The 20,773-nt window shown below is 40.4% G+C and overlaps 1 protein-coding gene across 1 annotated transcript in view; it reads left to right on the top strand.

Moving 5' to 3' along the window:
* The window catches only part of LOC102376224 (piezo-type mechanosensitive ion channel component 2-like), a 518,739-nt gene that overhangs the window by 367,249 nt on the left and 130,717 nt on the right, over positions 1-20,773 (top strand). The window contains 5 exon segments of the mRNA XM_025212438.1: positions 177-303; positions 2,773-2,996; positions 4,603-4,751; positions 5,858-6,031; positions 17,291-17,505. Coding sequence (XP_025068223.1) covers positions 177-303; positions 2,773-2,996; positions 4,603-4,751; positions 5,858-6,031; positions 17,291-17,505 — 889 coding nt within the window.

Genomic DNA, 20,773 nt, shown 5'->3' with positions numbered 1-20,773 from the left:
CAAATGACCTAGCTTCCAGGACCATGCACTTTGGCAATGGCTGTATTGTTGCTGTTTTTGTTCCATAGTGAAAATGAAGGCATGAAAGCAGTTTGAGAATATCTGTTACTATTAGCAGAATGTAGAATGCACAATTAGTCTGTGTCTCTTGTTTTTGTTTTGGTTTTTGCTTGCAGATTCTTTTCACGATTACTTTCTGGCTACTGCTTAGGCAACACCTCACAGAGAAGAAAGCACTTCAGCTAAAAGAAGCATCTTTATCTGAGGTCAAAATTGGCAGTGATGAAGAAAATGAAGAGAAAGGTAAAGCCACATCTAATTTAACTAAGTCCTTCCAAAGGTGATAGAGCCTATGGGTACCTTTCTTATTGCAAAAATAATTAGCAGTTGCATCTGTTATTGATTGAACTAGATGTTGTTAAACCTTGCATAGCAGATCTCTTGAGTAATATAATAAAAGAGCTTACACCAAATAATACATATAGGGTGCAGATAGAAGTGATGATTTGCTCCTGTTCTGGCCACAGAAAGGAGTTTATAGCCGTGACAAAACACAAGTGCATGGCTGCAAGCAGCTTCAGAAATGGCTGATCGGGTGAAAATCTGACCCCACATTGCATGAGGTATCAGATAAAGATGTTTCAAAACATAGCGTCTTCTGTAACTTGTGTCTGCCAGCTCCCAGCCTGTCACTGTTTTCAGAATGGGAGGGGGGAAAGGGAGCAGAGGGAGTTCAGTCTGTGGGGTTTTTAGCCCTCCCCTGGAATCAGTAGTGAACTTCTGTTTGGTCTGGGGTAATGCTGTAACTCAGAACACTTTGCAGAAATTGTTCTGAGTTACAGCTGGGAGCTGCACTTCTGTCTGCACCCATTACGTTAAATAATACAACACTTTTTTACAATTCAACTGCAATAAATGGCATCTATTTAAAATAGGTGAATGAAATGACAGCTACAGCAAAACTTTCTAATAATAATAATAAGAAATAAAAAGACAAACAAAAAAACTCTGTTAGCAGCATTTAAAAATAGAAGAAGAGCTTACCTAGAAAGAGTTGGTCAGTGGACCTGGAAAAATGACAAGATCACACTGGTATAATTTACATTGGTTTTGTCTGCCAATGTAAATTATACCAGGATCCATAGTGGGCAGATGTGTAGCTGTCCTGGTCTAACTGAATGCAGTAGGTGGTTATTATAGTGCCTTACCACTAGGTAATAAGAAAATAAGCAGTAACTTGTTTTCTTTGTGCAAATGACAACCCCAGGATAGGGTGTGGGCATATGAATTATATACCAGCATAATTTATCCTGGTGTAGATTTGCTCCTTTTTCTTTCACAGTTAATTCTACACTGGATTGGGTGAGATCCATCTGTTCTTTTCTGCATGAGTTTATAGGTCAATTATAGCTGTGTAAATATGTCCTTTATCCATGCCCTGTGATTTTCATAGGAGCTGCACTTACAAAACAGCAGCTTTGGTCTACTAATTTCAGTAAGGAGCAGTTTTTCTCTTGTTAAACTAATGCAAATGAAGTCAGAACTAGGCCTGGAAAAGATGTTAAGAGCCATGACTTTGCCAAGATAGGCCCTGGTACAACTGTGTGTGTGTGCGTGTGTGTGCATGCGCATGCATGGGCTATCACTATATTCCCAGCATAGTTAAATTAGGAACCAAGTATTCCCTTTTGTCTTCTCAACTAAATGGGGCAGTTGTAATTTGCTTTTTTCTATAGACTTAGTCACAGCAAGGGAAGAGGGGAAATGAAATATACAATTTCACATCTGGCTTCAGGGGCATAGCAATACAGCTGCACACCTGGGGCAGTGCCAGCTCCTGTCATGCCACCTGCAGCCATGCAGTCAACCCTCATTGCAGCAATAGCTGCATTTTCACTTCTCCCCCCACTACACTCCCCACCCCCGTCACCCCCCGCAGTTATGCTACTACCTGCCTAGACCACATTTCTATGCTTTTTAAAAGGTTTGTTTGATTCACTTTAAACCAGAAGTTCACCTTTGAATATCAGCACTTTGTACTGTTTCAGTAGCATAACTGAAGGGAGGCAACTGGGGCATCAGCCTTTGAACGGAGGAGAGGGCACACAAATAGCTGCAGCTACAGCGTTGGCTGACCACACTGCTGCCATTGGTAGTTGGCACAGCCCCCTTTATTACCAATATCCAGATCACTGAGTGACCACGTTACAGCTCTGTATTGTTTCTGTTTTTAGAGAAACCCAGTCTTCTCATAAGAGCTTCATCCCTTGGTTGTTCTTTTTTCCAATTTAAAACATTTTCTTGCCTGGCAATATAAGCATCACAATAGATTTTTTATTTATTTATTTTATTGTATGTTGTTTTTTACTATGGCCTTATACTTAACCCTCAGGCCTTGTTTCCCTGTATCTGAGGACTTACTGGGTGAAGTTGAGGGTAACTACAAGAAACTGGTGTGACTTACTTATGCTTCAGCCCCCAGTCACAGTGGAGGTCAAAGCAGTTTACAGTATGGTGTGGGTCTTACACCACTTGAGAATCATACGGAGTTTACTTCTGCTCTGTTATATCTTCTCACACCCTTCTCCTGTTTTCTAAAATGACCCAGAAAAATCTCTTTTCCTCACTTGTAGGGAGCAGAAGGTGTAATTCTGGCACACATTTGAATGTATCCTTGCTATATCTTCTTTGTGCATGCTTCCCCTTTTCTGTGTATAAAACATACCATCAAAGTAGATAGAGAAGCATGCAATTTTATTTGTGTCTTTGTAGAAGAGGAATTGCAAGAAAGAGAAGTTCCAGAGGAAGAAGAGGAAGATGAAGATGATGAACAGGATATTATGAAAGTCCTGGGAAAGCTGGTGATGGCTATGTTCATTAAATACTGGATTTATGTCTGCGGGGGAATGTTCTTCTTTGTCAGCTTCGAAGGTAGAATTGTCATGTACAAAATCATCTACATGATGCTCTTCTTGTTCTGCGTGGTCCTATATCAGGTAAATGAGGCTAAATTGTGCCATTGATTATTTTGGTTCATGTCCTTTAACTTGGTGCAGAAGTTACTACATGGATAATTTAAATTCTGTATATTTCTTTTCTCATTACCTGCAACACATTAGGGATAAGACCATTTGATGATTTTTTATGCTAGTAAATCTCAATATGCTGAGGGGTTATAATAATAGAAAAGCTGTAAATGTTCTGAATTCAGATGTAGTACCGAAAAGCACACAAACATTGGCATGCTTATTTGAGCTAGTACCCATATTCTGTGATAATGGGTGCTGTTATATTTAAAAAAATGTACTAATAAACTTTTTGAACCTCTTGATTCTGTAGAATTAATCATGAGAATTGGCCTTTCCCCTTTCCAGGCTTGTCTGGAACCAGGAAGAACAGAGTTAAATAGGTATGCTGGAGGGTAGGGCTAGGGTTCAGAATGACCTAGACAAATTGGAGGATTGGGCCAAAAGAAATTTCTTGAGATTCAACAAAGACAAGTACAAAGTCCTGCACTTAGGATGGAACAATCCCATGCACCGGTATAGGCTAGGGGCTGACGGGCTAGGCAGTAGCGCTGCAGAGATGGGTCTGGGGGTTACAGTGGACAATAAGCTGAATATGCACCAACAGCGTGCCCTTTTTGCCAAGAGGCTGCATTGGTAGGTGTGTTGCCAGTAGATCAAAGGAAGTGATTATGCCCCTCTATTCAGCACTGGTGAGGCCACATCTGGAGTACTGTGTTCAGTTTGGGCCCACCACTGGAGAAAGGACGTGGATAAATTGGAGAGAGTCCAGTGGAGGGTGATGAAAATGGTTCAGGGGCTGGGGGACATGACTTATGAGGAGAGGCTGATGGGGCTGGGCTTATTTAGTCTAGAGAGAAGAATAAGAGGGGATTTAACAGCAGCCTTCAACAACATGAAGGGAAGTTTGAAAGAGGAGGGAGTTAAACAGTTCTCAGTGGTGGAAGATTACAGAACAAGGAGCAATGGTCTCAAGTCTCAGCCAGGGAACTTTAGGTTAGATATTAGGAAGAATTTTCTCACTAGGAGGGTAATAAAGTACTGGAACAGGTTACCAAAAAAGGTAGTGGAATCTCCATCCTTGGTGTTTTTTAAAATCTGGATAGACAAAGCCTTGTCTGTGATGATCTAGTTGGGGATGGTCCTGCTTTGAGCAGGGGGTTGGACTTGATGACTTCCTGAGGTCCCTTCCAACCCTAATTTTCTATGATTCTATGATAATGGTTACTTACTCCTGTGACAGTGGTTCTTCAAAATGGGTTGTTCATATGGACTCCATAACTTGACACTTCTTGCCAGTAACTTGAACCCTGCTCCCAATGATGGAACTGATTGGTTATGGAACTGACTTGTGTTTGGGAGTGTCCTACCCCTTAAGCCCTCCTTGGCAGCAAGAAGAACTTCAAAGGACATTTGATTTTCAAAAGATCTCAGACATCAAGAATTGAATCTATATGTGCAGCACATCTCAAAGAATCACAGTTACTACAGGGTAGATAACTTTCTTTAGGTTATAAAAAGGGTTATATTTTCAAGTCTATCTGCTAGTGCAGCAATGAAATGTGTTTGCTTACAGGTGCACTATGAATGGTGGAGACGAATCCTGAAATATTTTTGGATGTCAGTGGTTGTTTATACTATGCTGGTACTTATTTTCATCTACACATACCAGTTTGAATCATTTGGTTCCTTGTGGAAGAACATGACAGGACTGGATGAAGATAAGTGAGTATTTTGAAGTTATCTGGATTCTGGGGGGCTAAGGAGATGGATGATTGATTGATTGATTGATTGATTGCAATTTCAAAGATAGATATAGTTTTGCTTTGCAATTTTTTATGGAGAAAAATGCAAATATTTCACCATATTTTGTAAACAGTTTGCAAACCTAAAGCCCACGATAAAAATGATGGATGAAGGATCATTTGTGCCCTTAGACCTCCTTCCTTCTTTTCATTATTGTAATTGAAAAATGTCATGAAACATTCACTAGTTGTGACTGGTATTAGGCATTTTGCTGCTTTGTGAATCCCACATACACATACTTCTGCCCCTACCACATCACAGTCATTTATACAAATAAAAGTCACCATGTTTTGCTGCTCCTCTTTCTTGGTTACCTTATATTGCCACTTCTACCTGGTAATTCCACCTGTGCTAGTGGCAGTCTCCAACCAAGTCCTTTTGTTTTACTCATCTCCACATAACACAAAATAAAGCCTACATTTTTTTCTGTTAAAAGGACATTACAAATCATATTATCCTTTTTATTAGAGATCAAAGTCATAATTCTTTTAAAAAGTATGCTTGCAATTTGAAAAGATCAGATCATGTATCATACGGTTACCATAAGCCTTCTTAGAAATAACCTTAAGGACGGTACCAGGAAAAAAAATCTTCTGAAATACTAAATATGCCCCAAAGTTGCCACCTTATGTAGGATCCCAACGAAGTGTGTTTGAGAAGCAGAATTAATCTTTCATTGTTTTCCATCACCCTACAGTATTGTAATAACATGGTGGCTAGGTGCTAGATGAACTACTGCATTGGAAAAATAGAAATGAAATCCACAGTTTTTGTGATAATGGCAATGAATTTAATTGCATGGTTGAATGAATCTCTCAGATCTTGAAGTAATAAAAATTCAAAATAAAGAGTGTAATTTCTATTTACATTGCAAAAAAATGTTTCAGAAAAATGAAAGTACAAATATGTAGCAAGTATCTAAGCTTATTTTTTTTAGCAAGCCCTTGTGATGCTCACTCTCTCATGTGGTAAGGAAGGAAATTACAAATCAAACAAATGACTTAATGCCTTGTTTTATTTTTCAGACTAGAGGATCTCGGTTTAAAAAGGTTTTCGGTAGCTATGCTATTCACACGAATCTTCATACCAACCTCCTTCCTATTAGTGTGTATATTACACCTTCACTACTTCCATGACCATTTTCTTCAGCTCACTGATTTAAAAGCTGTAACCAGTAAACAGGACAATACTATTTACAGGTAAATAAGCAAATAAATAAAGCTGCCATTTATTCAGAGCCCTGTTTTTGACTGTTCACTAATGCTTATTTTTCAAAAATTTTTTTTTTATCTTTTTATGATTCAACTCATTTAAAAAAAAAACAACCAAAGAAAACAAGCAACTCCCCCACCCCAACCATACATATTTAAGTTTATACTTTACAGTACATTTTCAAAAGCATTAGTGACACTTAAACATGTAACTTGCCTTGCCTGTCAATGGGAATAAAGTGCATATGTTCCCTGTGGGCCTTTTAAACACTCCTGGCAATAATGGGAATGCTTTCAAAGATTTTTATTGCCTCCGTTATGAGTGTACCAGCTGAGATAGATTAAAGAAGCTGAACTTTCAGAAATTACTTAGCACCTTGATTTAGGTATCTCAGACATGAAATTAAAATTTCATTTCATTTAACTGGAAATGGGGACATCCAACATTACTGCTTGTTTCTGAAAATTTGACCTATAGCCTGGGCCAGCTTAATGGGCAATTAAGCAGGGTCAACAAAATAGACAGCAGAGTATTTTGGTGCTCTTAACTTCAGTCCTTAACCCCTCCATTTTTGGATATTTAATGGAATGAGCTTTCAGTGTATTATATACCTAAAGCATTTTCTGCATAAAAGCCAATCTGTGCTGTCACCATATGGCAAATGTGTAGGCAATTAAAAGGTGTTATACAATATTGTATAATTTTATAATATAATTAGATTCATACCGCCATTTGTGTGGACATTCATTTGTAGAACATGACATGTTTTCAGTCTGACATTTTTATTCTCATGGACTTGGAAAGATAACTCTATGCCATGAATGAATTACAGATTAAGGCCTGTTTACACCAGTAGAGAATGTGCTATAATTTTTTAATGATATGACATACAGGAATGTCTTTGGTTATTGGAATCAGATACGTAGTATACAGATATTTTTATCTCAGTGTAAAACATATGTACAGTATGATGCAAGGGTGTTATGTTCCTGTTCAGCATTGCTTTTGGAATAAACTCTACTTCTCCAAAATGATTTAACAAGTTCATAATCTTGTATTCTAAATAGACTATAAAAGAATACCAATAAAATTTTAACAGTATTTTCTTTATTTGCTTTTCCAAATGTCTGTCTTCTTCATTCCTTTTTTATCTTAATTAATGGCAGTTAAGTAGGAAATCACATGGTAAACTCGGGGCTCTCTTGAGATTATTTATGCATGCATTTTTGTGTCCTGCTGATGTTTTGTGTTTCTCTGAATTTCCCCAAACTTTGAGATCATACACTAGAACTTGTGCCTGTCAAAGGGCTGAATCTAAGAAGAGGGCTTAAGAATTGCCATTTGGGGGAAATTCCACAGTAGTTGGTAACTACACAAGTTTTACTGAATACTAAGCACTTTTCTCTGTGTTTGTCAACAGCAGCAGCTTTCACATGCATATAGTGAGTTTCAAGGACATAGTATGAGAGAAATGCCTGAAGTAGTCCCACTTTTGATGATGTGCGCATGCTGCAGGATTTGCTTCCTATGAAACTACTGTCTTCACGCCCTGTGTTGTTGTTACCAAGGCATATATACAAGTGCAACATTCATAGAGTGTTGTAGGTCTTCAAAGGGAGGCAAAAATAAAATCAATGCACTTGTACAAAGCATGAAGCTAGTGGCATGAGTTAACACAAAGTGCTACCAAGGTCTTGTTGAAAATGAAAAAAATCAAAATTAGGGAGTACTACAATCAGAAAAAGTACACAAAACAGTGTACTTGGTGTGTGGATTTTCATCTGGAGTAAATGAAAATATTCTTATGCAGGGTATAAGTGTCATTGTGGTTAGGGTGTTGATAATAGCAATTTTAGTAGCTATGGCTAGGTTTTTATGACTTTGATGTATTAAACTAGTAAGGGAAGCATATTTTGTTATATTATCATTTTAAATCTAGTTATGGAACTGGACTGTAAGCATCTCTCATTGTAATTGAGTCTTAGGGAAATCAGTGGAATGATTTGAAGAGTAAGGCACAACTGAGCTAGTTAATAGGGCTGTGCAAAGCTTCCTCCCTGATTCGATTTGGTGGAGATTTGGCCCGATTCGGTGGCTGAATCTCTGAATCCGAATCGAATTAGAGGACCCTTTAATCTCTTCAAATCGAATCAGAACCCTCCAAATCGATTCAGAGAGATTCGGAAAGATTTTGAGATTCAGACACAGAAACAGCTTTAAATGTTTTTTGTAAATACCTATAGGTGCTTGTGAGTACTGCAGTGCTGGGGTGCATAAAATGTCCCACAGGAGTGTGGGGGGCTCCCCAGTGCACTTGGCAGGTGGACCCAGAAGCACTTCCAGTGCACTTCTGGGTCTGCTGGGGAGCATGGTGGGGGTCCCCCCCAACCTGCAGCTCAGTGACTGGTGCCTCCTGTGTCTGGGGGAGGCACCTGGGGTCCACCCATGGCCAATTGTCAAGCTGGGGAGACACAGGGGGGCCCCCAGTGCACTCCTGGCAAACCCAGAAGTGGATCAGAAGTATTTCTGGTCCACTTCTGATGCCCCCTTCTGAGTTCGCCGCCAAGGAACGGGAAGGGCCCCCTGCCCCCCCCCCCACTCCTGTAGGATGCTCTATGCGCCCCAGCATCACAGTGATCATGAGCCATGCCTGCTACCTCAAGGTATGTAGAAAAAACTTTTAAAGCTATGTCTGTGTTCTCCAAATCAGCATTGAATCTTCAGATTCGGATTCAGCCAAATCGAATTGGGGACAGTGATCTGAATCAACAAATTAAATCACTGTCCTTGATTCATGCCAAATCTGAATCGAATATGGCCCACTTCACACACCGTTACTAGTTAAGTAAAGATGATGAAGCTTGGTCCTGGGTAGGACTCTGCTAGGTAGGTGCTGGAACAAGACATTTTCTCATGGAAAAAGGCACTTCTCAGTGGCAGCACTGGGCTGTTGAATTTTACATTAAAGGAGAATTTTATATTGAGGAAAGGTCGGGTGATTATGATGCTTGCCTTCGATCCAGGTCATTTCCTTGTTCCATTAAAGATTCCCTTTGTGGCCTCAGTCAAGCCACATCATCGGCTGTCTAAAATAAAATTTATATAACAATTCCCTATTTCTGTTTCACAAGTTAAAAAATGGAGATCAAACCTTAAACTGTGAAATACTGAGATATTATAGTAATGAGGCCATTGGAAGCACTTAAGATAAATGTCAGTCCAAAGAAGCAAAAGATTCATTTCTGATTCTTTTAATAAAGTATTTATTTTATATGGTAAGGAATTAGACTAAAGAATATAAAAGAATAACACCTCTTCTGATATTTTTGGGTCTCTAAGATTTACTAAGATCTTTCTAATTTCCATATAATCTAAGTAACACTATTGAATCTGTGGGCTTCCTAGCGTTTTCAACTGCATGTTTCGTAATAAACTTTCCAACTTAGTGTCTCATTGTGACATGTGCCTCTATAGTAAAAACTGAAGTACTTTCATTCCTGTTTAACAATCTCTCTTTTTCTCTCTCTCATTCATTTTTCCATTGCCATCACATGCATTCTTGTGCTTTCATCTCTTACCTCATAGCCACGCCAAAGTCAATGGTCGTGTTTATCTAATAATAAATAGGTGGGTACTTCAATATTTCCTTTCTTATAAAAAGTATGTACCTTAATTTGCTTGCTATTCCTTCACTTCCTTTATACAAAAATCACTTTTTCTATGTGCTACCATGAAGTAAGTGGGTTATTTATGTATGTTAGTCCTTTGGTTAACACATCTGCCATATATAGATTTAGAGGTTGTGGGTTCACTCCACAACTGGGATTCTCTTCCTAAACTTTATCCAAGTTTCATAAAGGTGTAGCCAATACTTTTTGAATTGGGTACAGTTAGCAGAATTACTTTAGGAATCTGATTTGTCTATCCTTTGTTTATGCATGGAAACAAGCATGCTCACCTGTATATATGTGGACATGTACAGAAACACTTGAAAAAATGTACTTGAGACAAGAGGAACTATTCACAGAACATGAATTTATCTGAAGAGTGAGCCTATGCCTACAAAGTTAGTGTTTTATTTCGCAAAGAAAAGTGTAGACACAAATACAATACCCACTAAATGCTGGACTTCCCCAGACAGTTAACCAGGGTTGAAAGCTACAAGATTTGAACTCTAAAACTTACGGTGTCATTATTATGCTTTTATAAAATTGGCCCTTTAAAGTACTTACCCATGATTCTTTTCATTTTTAGAATGGCATAATTTCTTTTCAGGTCAAAGTAAGAACAGTGCAGATTTGTTTCTCATGAAAAGAAATGAGAACTGAGCCAATACCTCAACAAGTTCTCTGTAAATACTCTACTCAGATGAAAAAATTATTTCTTACTGAGTGCTTATGCCTCATTTTTTGCTGCCTCCAGTAAATATTCTAAATTGGGTTTCTCAAAGAAGAATGTGATTTCAGTTCTTTTGAAACACATACAGGCTCCTTTGAAAATCCCTGCTGTTGCAAACAAGCTTACTGGCAGGAATGTTCATAGAAATTGTAAATTTTAAGCACAACTCACAGAATGCAAATATTGAGCTAACAAACTTGACTGTCAGCATCAGAAACTTGATTGTAACTGTGACACCCATTCCAGTCAGATACAGAGTAAATGTCATGGTACAGGTGTCCCTCGATTTATGCGGGTTCTTTATATGCAAATTTGCTCTTATGCGATGAGCATATTTAAACCCATAATTCATTATACGCAAGGTAAATTCCCTCTTATGCGATTAGCATAGATTCCCCTCCCCGCCACCCAAGGAAGTAAGTCTGTGGGGGGAGGGAAAAGGGCCGTGGCCCCACTCACCCCAGCCCTGGCTGCAGTGGCTCTGGGAGCAGCAGGCACCAGCTGGGCTGCACCGTGCTCTGCCTGTCCCCCCCACACCTGAGCTCACCCAGCTCCTGGGCTGCACTGTGCCGTGGTGCAGGCAGCTGGTGTTGGCTGCTCCCAGGGCCGCTCCAGCACGGGCTGGGGTGAGTGTAGATAAGCAGAGCCCCAAGCAGTGTGGGGTGCAGCACTCACCCCAGCCCTGGCTGCAGTGGCCCCACATGCAGCCGACACAAGCTGCCTGCACCAGGGCACAGCGCAGCCCAGGAGAAGAGATGTGTCGGGCCAGTCAGAACACAGTGCAGCCCAGCAGCTGCAGGCAGCTGGTACCGGTTGCTCCCAAGGTAGCTGCAGCCAGGGCTGGGATGAGTGCCACTCTGTTCCCTCTGCTTTGCTGCCTTGTACACCCTCATGAGCAGCCCCCCCCCCCCCGCCCCTTCTCTAGTCCCAGCCTCACTCTCTGTCTCCCTCCCTCACCACCATGGGAACCTATCCCTGTTTGTTACATTGTAAAGTGGATTTGCTTTATGCAGATTCGATTTATGCACCATTCTCCAGGAACACATGTACAGCATAAATTGAGGGAAACCTGTATCTGTGTGTCCACTCAAAATGAACAACTTGAACCCTGAATATAGTCAGTGTCTCTTAGTATAAACATGTCAGTGCCAAAAGACTATGTTGATCCCAAGCAAGTATGGTATAAAAAATATTTTGTGAGACACATGTAGCTGGTCAGTTTGTTGTTCTTCCAAGGTGTTGCTGCAAGCAGATGTTAACTCTATGCCCACTAGGCAGCCCATGAGTTTTCTGCAGATCAAGAGTTGTTAAAAGAGAATTTTTTGACAAATAATTTTGGAACAAGGGTTTTAAAAAAGTTTTCAGAAAATTTACCTGTAGTAAAAAATCCATTAATACTTTGAATAACAATTATTATTATTTTTATAAAACTTATTTAAGCATAATTTAACAAGGAATTTCAACACATACCCGACTTTATGTATCCAGGGAGTTGCATTGAATTCATCCAGGTACCGTGAGGTAGGCTGAATAGGTACCATGTTCAAGTAATATGAGGGAAAGGAATGGCCTTATCTAAAACCATTAGTGGCTTTTCCTTTAAAGCATCTTGTTGACCAGGTATTCAGTTCTTTCCCTCATTAATGGAACAAAATGCACATGATTTCCTTTGGCTTTTTTTTCTGATAATCTTGCACCATTATATATTCTTTGGTTTTTTTCAAAAGATGACTAGTTTTGAAGAGTCTATCACTGTCTTACAGACATGCTAATAAATATATCAAACCAATTTCAGTGCTATTTGTCATTTGTATACCATGTAATAGTTAAATATTCCTTATTTTTACAAATACTAACATCCATTATAGCCTGTCCCCCAAGGAAAGAAAAATTAGCAATAAATTTGGAGGAAGAAAAGTTCAAAGTAAAATAATATTTTTAGGGAAATAGTTCATAGGATAAAAGGATCATAGGAAAGCAGAGCTGGGAAGGGACATCACAAGGTCATCTAGTCCAGCTTCTTGTGCAAAGCAGGATCATCCCCAACTAAACCATGCCAGCCATGTGTCTTTCTATCCTGCCTTTCAATAATTCTAAGGATGGAGACTCCGCGGCTCCTCTAGGTAGCTTGTTCCAATGCCTGACCACCACCCGAGCTATTGGGTATATTATCTATCCTCAGTTCAGCTAAGCACCAAGCTATTGCCTGAAGTATCACTGATGACAATAGAGCCTAAGCACATACTTAGACTTTTTCAGTGCCTGAATATGGCACATAGATTTCTCTCTTACAGGTCTGTTCTATTGCCACAGAAGTAAATGGCAAAGATATAGTAGTAAACATGAGGGGAGGACAATGCTGTGGACCACAGCTGTTCTCCTTTACATTGATTTGACTGGGTTTGTATAGGGATGAATTAGGAGCCTACTGAATTAATGATGGAAGCAGGCTCCTTTTATCTTGCAGGTTCTCCTGCGCTCCTCCACAACTGATTGGCTGATAAGGCTGATGAGCCTTGGTGGTCCTGCTGCTGACCAACCAGGAGGCAAAAATGATGCCATATTTAAACTGTTTTTTGCTATCCTGCTGAGTGGCAGGGCCCCTCCACCCATGGGGGTGGGGAGGGTACATGCAGAGGAACCTGCAAAATTAAAGGAGCTGCCATGAAGCCCACTTACACCATGAATTTGGTGGGTCCCTAGCAATGAATGAAATCAAAATTTGGCCCTATTTATAAAATTAACTAAATATAGAAAATGAACCAAAATCTGCCTGATTTTCACCCAGTGGCCAGATTTCTCACAACTGTGTCTATGAGGAGTTACCTCTGTGAAGTCACTGGAGGTGTAAACATGAAGACACGTTTTATCCATTGACTTTAATAGATCTGTGATTATTTACATTAGCTTAGGAACTGAGGGTGCCAATGCATGTACATTAAGACTGCCCCAATGCACTGTAATCACAGTGTGTCAGAGCAGACTTAATTTATCGAGTCTTCTGGAGCGTGGTAATTACCATGCTCCAGCAGACTTCAGCATCATGTGTATCAGTGTCCCCACACTAAAAAATGGCAATGGAGACGCTTTAAAGCTTCTTCAGTGAGCTTTAGTTGAAGTGCCCCCACTGCCATTTTTTAGTACAGGGACACTGATACACATTATGCTCTGGTTGGCTTAATTAGAGCAACTCTCACAGCTGTTCTTATTAAAGTGTAGCCCCTCCCCACCTGCTGCCTTCCAGAACATGTGTATAAATGCCCTGAGTCTTTAAGTTTTTAATTGTTGTTTATGTACATGGAACTCCCATTTATACTGATAGAAATTCTGCATAGGTTTGCAATGAGATTTCCAGAGACATGTACTACAATACATTAAGGTTTGATTTTGTTTCTTGTTTATTCCTAAAAATGAAATATCTCAGTGAAATTCCCATTCTCACTAGACAGTACATTTATAATACAGTAATTGGCATTGGATCAAGTCATAATGAGATTAACAGGCATGGAGTCCTATTCCATACTGGGGAGGAGGAGGGAGGGTTATTGATAACTGCTTTCACAGTTATGGTCACTATGTAAGATTTTATTTGGGGAAGAAATTGTTGTATTATAGTTCTATTATTTTAATAACCAGCATGCCATTAATCTGCATGCGGATGAAGTACCCAGGCTTCTGTAACCTTTCATTATGTAAGCCACGTGACTTGCAATATGAAGGAATTGCAAGCACATTAAACTTAAAAGATGCTTTTGTTCATCTGACTGTCCCATTACCTGCTGAGGCTGTCCTGATGCTGTTTTATTAGCAATGTTTTGAAATACATTGTATAGATCTGATAAATATCGCTAGGTTTTCAATTTTCTAAAATCTTCATAAAAGTTGCATGTTGTCTATTTCAAATGTTGATTAATGTGCCATAATTCTGTATTGTAAATAAAAATAAAACAATATTTTAGCTTACTAAAATTACTTACCCAGGTCCCAAAATAGTAGTAAGAGGGAGCATCTACATGAGACGCTTAATGTGCAGTAGACTAATTCCACTGTGCATTAGCACATCATGGCAAAAGCTCTGCAAATGTACTAATACACGGCAGAATTAGTCTACTATGCATTAAGCATCATGAAAAGACTAGGGCTAGGGACAGACATTCAAAAAATCTGACCTGAATTGATTCAGTCTTTCCAGGTTAGTTTAACCTGGCTAGGCTGAACCGGTTTGTAGCCAGACAGACATTCTCTCTGGACTGAGGACATTCAGGCACATGCCTACAGTGGCTCAGGTTGGGTGGCGGGGCGCACTACAGCAGCCCTCCCTTCCCTTGCAGAGTGCTGAGCTGAGGGGAGCGGGGTGGCCAGGCCCCAGCAGGATGCTTTGATTAGAGGTATCTGGCTGCACCATCCCAAGCTTATCCCCACTGGCTGCTCAACGGGTGGGAATGTTGCCAGAACCCAGCCCCCTGCTAGCACTCTGAGGCAAGGCTAGGTGTGCAGTGCATGCATCTGCTGATGATATGGAGCTTTTCAATCTCCCTCCCTGCTTATTTATACTGTCTGCAGCAAACTGACAGGCAAGCAAGTCTGAGCAGGGAGCTGATAAGAGTGTTTATCACCCCATGAGCAAAACAATAGCCTCTCTCCATTATTTTAAACTCTTCTTAAACAGCTTACCAGCTGACCTGTTGATTAGCTCCAAAAAGCCCTAAGCAGTCACTTTTCTGTCTGCCTGTCCCAGTGAAATTGAAGACACACACACAGACACTTCTTGGCATTAGCTAGCATACCATATGCCTAGGGTCTGTGGGGCTGGGGTCCATACTATGGGAGATGGGAGGGAGGGAGGGGGGATTCCTGCTTGTGCAGTGAGCAGCGAGTGGGTTGGGGAGGGGAGGGCAGGGGGAAGCCTGGCAGACCCTGCTGTACCTACAAGTTCTGCTGGAGCTCCAGCCAGAGAGCAGAGGGGAGGGTCCAGCCCTGCTGTGGAGCAGAGAGCCCTGCCCAGCCCAGAGAACATGCTGCGATGCTGCGGGTGCCTGGTTTATCTTAAACCAGCAAGGGGTCTGGGACAGACATTGCATAAACCAGTTTGACCCAAATCAGTTAAGTTTGGTACTACATTCAACCAGGTTAATCTCAAACCAGTTTCAGCCATTTTCAAATGGTTTCTTTGTGCACTAAACATCTGTTCAGTTACAGGTTTAACCAGTTTCTGATCACGTAAACCAGTTTATGTATAATGTCTGTCCCTAGCCTGTGTGCTCGCTGTACTGTACAGTAGTGGTGGCTACTGCACATTTAGTTAGTACCTTGTATTAGAGGTACTAAACTTAATGCGCAGTAGCAACAGCGATCAATGCATGTGTAGATGCACCCAGGGTGTTGAAGAACATTCCTGAATATAGTATTTTTCTCACCACAGCTAACTGTTCAGAGACCTGCTCCTGCATACATATACTGCCAAAAAGACTACTGCAAGTAGTAGTCCCAATCAAATGAACTTTTAGCCATGTGCTCAGTGGTATGGGCAGGATCAAACACATATTAAAGGAGCAAGAATAATATTTTTATACCAGAAGTTCTTATACTAGGAAAGAGTCAGTCTCTTACAGTTCTGATCTGCATACAAAATCATGTAGTTCTGATCTACATACAAAAGGGGGAGTTTGAGTATAGTACAGAGAGAGGGGGGCTGGCAGTGCAGATCCAACCCAAAGCTTAATATGAACACCCACAATGTTTAGAGGCATTTTTATATAAAATTTAGGGGAAGATTATCTCAAATTTATGTCCAGTGTCAATAAGTGTGAAAATAAAATATATGGATGAATATTTTATTAGCTCAAAACCTTGTATATCGTATAAGATAAATAGTTGCTTTTTACTAAGGAAAGCAAAATTACTAAAGATTATAGGGCAGTTGTTGAAGTATTATCATGCTAATACAATACCACAGTTCCCACATTAAAAATACATAGCTTACACCCTGTGTGTTTTAGTTTATTTCCATTGCTTTTCACTTTGTAAAATGATCCATTAAAATACAAATTAAGGTTCAAAGTATGATATCAACAAATTTGAAACTAGCACATTCCTACGGAGTTGCTTCTTTCAGTTTTCAAAGAGATGAAAATATATTCAAACTATGAATTATATAACTTACCTCTGACAATCCAGGTGCATCCCTAAATGCATGGGAGAGAATTAATCCTTTTCTGCATTTAGTTGTAGTGTTCTTATTGTGCACTCTTTCTATCTCTGCTATGATTCTATAACTTAATCAAAGCACCCTGTTAATGTCATGATGGCATGCTCTTGGCATCAGAAGGCTGCTGCAGATAGAGTAGGAGAGTGCCTTAGTAGTTATGTAGCATGCTGTATTTATCTCTGACCTTCTTTTTAACCCCTCTGTTCTCATTTCCCTTTTTCTTTCTGTTTCAATTATTTTGAGCAGCCTCAAGAAAAAATTACCAATCCACCAAAATGAGTAAGTCCCCCGTGAAGTCATGAAATGCTTGCTTTTTAACAATGTCATTTCATGCTTCTTCATCTTAAACTCTGACCATTTTCTCCATTGGGGGAAATGTCAAGTTTAGGTGTCAATACCACTCATTACTAACTAGCCATTGGTATCTGAAAAAGAAATAATTACTAATATATTCTGACTCAGTGTACAGCGATTGCTTTCAGAAAGTACCATAATTGTTATCATTTCCAGTTCTAAGGCATTTGTTATGAACTGCTTGTTTGTCTGTTTAATTATACTGTTTGAGGAAAGGCGGGGTGGGGAGGGGAGTTCCTGGTGCCATTACTGTTCAATTTGTTGACATACTGATATTTATCAACAGACTGGTACACCAAGATGGGAGTCTGCCTGACATAACCATGATGAGTTTAACTGCTGGCAATGAAAAGAAAGAGGGTAAAAATGTGGAAGAGCATGGAGACAAGAGCACAGAAGAGAGCAGTGAGGAGGGAAGGGACGGTGAAGATGAAAAAGAAAAAGACAAAGAGGAAGAGGAAGATAAAGAAGATGATGATTCAGAAGTAGAAGAAACTACAGGTAGACTATGAAGACAGTTAATTTCATGAGCTTTGCCAACTTTATATCAACTTTATTAATAAGCCTGACTCGCTTTAAGTTACGTGTTTCCCTTTTAATTTTGACTAGACTCTTTGCCAAAATAGTCTGAGTTGAGCAGATGGCTACTTGTTAATTATTCAACAGGCTGCAGTCACTTAAGGTGAGAGCAGCTACTACTATGCTTACAAAATGAAAAAACCTACTGGTGGAGAATCCTTTAAGTAGCCAAGGAAGGTTGTATGGGCAAGTCTTCTTGATTATGGAAAATCTTCTTTGAGTGAATTCTCTAAGCAATAACACTTTCAGTTATTTTTTCTTTTGTCCTGTATGCTTTTCAGATAATTCATTTCCAAATGTCCCCACTTCATTATTCATGAGTAGCACGAGTGTCAAATTTTGCCATTTTGAATGAGGAACATGTCACTGATTGTAGCTGACCATACAAATGCCTAAGGGTAATGAGGGCTAAGGATGATGTTGATATTTCTAGACTAAAACATAAATAATTTCTGTAATTCTCTGTAATTCAGTTAGTAACATGAACCCTGTGTGACTTAGATTAGCAGGAGGAAGAGCAGGTCAAGAACAGGAAACTGGAGAGAGTGTTTAGAACCAGGGGAAATCAAACCATCTGGAAACTGCCTTATGATTATGTTGGCAATTCTCAGTATTATATGTAGAAATGTTGGATTGAAACACAGACATTTAATGTATTGTGCTCAAAGAAATATGGCTGCTTTAACTTCCTACCCTGCACTCATTCTCAAGAGAGCTGAAAACATTCATGCCTCCGTAGCTGGGAATTGCCCAGCCTAAAGGAGTCTACAGCAAGAACAGAGCTGGTGTATTCAGCTCATGTATTGCTTATGCGCGAAGAGGGGTGACTAGAATATGCTGCACTTTGGTTACCTCAGCTGGTGGAAGATCTCTTGGGACCACTGGCAGCTGTCATAAATCAACCTACACTGAGGCAGTTGAATTGAGAATTAGGGAGCTGCAACTGACTCCCTCAAGACCTTCTCTCTGGGCTGCACTAAGAGAATTTTGGCATCAGCCCGAAGTCTGCCTCTGGGCAGAATCTCTGTTTTCAAAATATATACCAAATGGTGCACTTTTATACCAAAAAGCTACAACATTTTTAAGAACTGAAGAGGTTGGAATTGCTAATGTTGCTGTAGCATGCTAATGCATGTAGCCCTAATGTGATTACATAGGATTGTTCCAATAATGCTGTGTTGAATCCATTCTTTTCACGTGTAACCTCTTGTACAGTGTATTGTGCTTGGTATACCAGACAGAGCTTATGAAAATAATATACACACTCTTTCTTATTCCTCTGCCACCTGTTTATCTTCAGTGTTATTAAAAATCATATTGAATTATATTAACTGAAAAATAAAATGTGGAACTTTAATTAAAGACTTTCCTTCCTAATATAAACATATACATGCATAGTTAAAAAGGACACTGTTCTATAATTGCTTAACAGTGCTATGTTGAAATTTTTGTTTGTTCTTTTCTTTTTCATTGGTGTTCCCTAAGAATTTTTTTGAGGAAGAAAAAGAGAAATTAATACCTATTATCTGGACCCCCATAAAAGCAAGATCTTAAAAAAATATGCACTGATTTTTTTAAATGCAAGTTGAGTTCAGAGTGCTTAATTATGTAAGACCAACTGAGAAGTAATTTTTAGTATGCAGAAGATCCTTTCACATCTACACTTTGCTTAGCATTAGCAATGTCCAGTGGTTTTTCCCTCCTTCTCATAAATAGCACTGTAAAGCAAAAGCCAATTAGTAATTCCTGATCTTACAAACTAATCTAGCTACACTCAAGGTAGAGTCCCTGAATGACCTCCAAAAGAAGCATATTTGTCAGTACCAATGGACTAACTGTTAGGGTCACATCCTTAAAATTAATTATTTTGGTTATAAACTATGATATAGTACAGGAGTTGTCAACCTTTTTTAATCAAAGCACCTCCCCCCCCGGCCAGACGTAGGGGGGTGGGGCATGCGGCTGAATGCAGGGGTGTGTGGAGTGTGGCCGAATGTGGGAGGAGGGAGTGACACATGGCTGAATGTAGGGGAGGGGGTGGCACGTAGCCAAATGCAGGGTAGGGACAGTGAGGGATGGCGCATGAGCAGGCAGGGACAGAGTGCCACTGCCTCCTAGGATGGGGCAGGGAAGCTCACTGGGCTGGGGTGAGGGCAGCGGTGACCCCCTGCAGGTCAGGGAAGCTCACCAGGCTAGTGAGTGGCAGCAGCGGCCACTGTGTGTGAGCTTCTCTGCCCTGCAGAGGGGTGCTGCTGCCCTCACCCCACTCTGACCCTGCTCCTGGGAGGCGGCAGTGCTCCGTCCTCACCCTTCCATGCACACCCCCTAGGACTATTCCAAGTACCCCCAGGGGTATGTGTATCCCTAGTTGTCAACCCCTGATATAGTAGTTCACCTGTTGATTCCTTATGTTGCATTATTTTAATTATTTGAAACTAAATTATTAGTAACATTACTATTATGGTAGAGCCTAAAATCCAACTGAGAACCTGGTTCTGAAGACTAAAAGAGAGCCTTTCACTCAAACAGCTTACAGTCTAAATCAGGGGTGGGCAAACTACAGCCCACAGCCCAGATCCACCCTGACAGGCAATTTCATCTGCCCATGGATGGGTGCCTACCAATTCACTGTATCCTGCCTGGCCCTGGGCTGCCTCTGCTATGCTCACATAGAACTGAGTCCTGCTCACTTCTATGCGGGCACCACATGTTGTGCTCTCACCCTCTCACGTGGGACATCCCTGACCCCAGCCCCACTGGTAGGTAAGCAGCAGCAGTTGGGGGGTCGAAGCAGTATTGTCATTCAGGCAGGTGGGAAGCAGCAGTGGGCAGGGGAGGTGGCAGCAGTGGATGGGGTAGAAGTATCAGTGAGCAGGCAGGCAGGCGGGAAGTGGTAGCACATGGGAGCAAAGCAGCAGCAAGAGTAAGACTTCATTTTGTGCTATTATGCAAACACACATGAATCAGGACAGAAATATTTTTTTGAAATAAAATTAAAATATGTTATAGTAGATGTTTGATTTTTAGTATATAATTCATTTTTTTTCTGCTCCAAGTTGGCCAAACCCTGCTCTGAAGAGTACTTCTGGGAACAATGGGAGGGACTTCCAGTAGCAAAGGTCAGGGGTTAGGGGTGGGGTTTCCAGTCCCAAGATGGCAACCAGGGGGTGGGGCACCTGTCAAGGGGTGG

The sequence above is a fragment of the Alligator sinensis genome, unplaced genomic scaffold, assembly GCF_000455745.1.
Source record: "Alligator sinensis unplaced genomic scaffold, ASM45574v1 scaffold480_1, whole genome shotgun sequence".
In the NCBI taxonomy this organism is placed as follows: Eukaryota; Metazoa; Chordata; order Crocodylia; family Alligatoridae; genus Alligator; species Alligator sinensis.
Note: the sequence above shows the minus strand (reverse complement) of the source record. Positions and strands in the feature narration are given on the sequence as shown.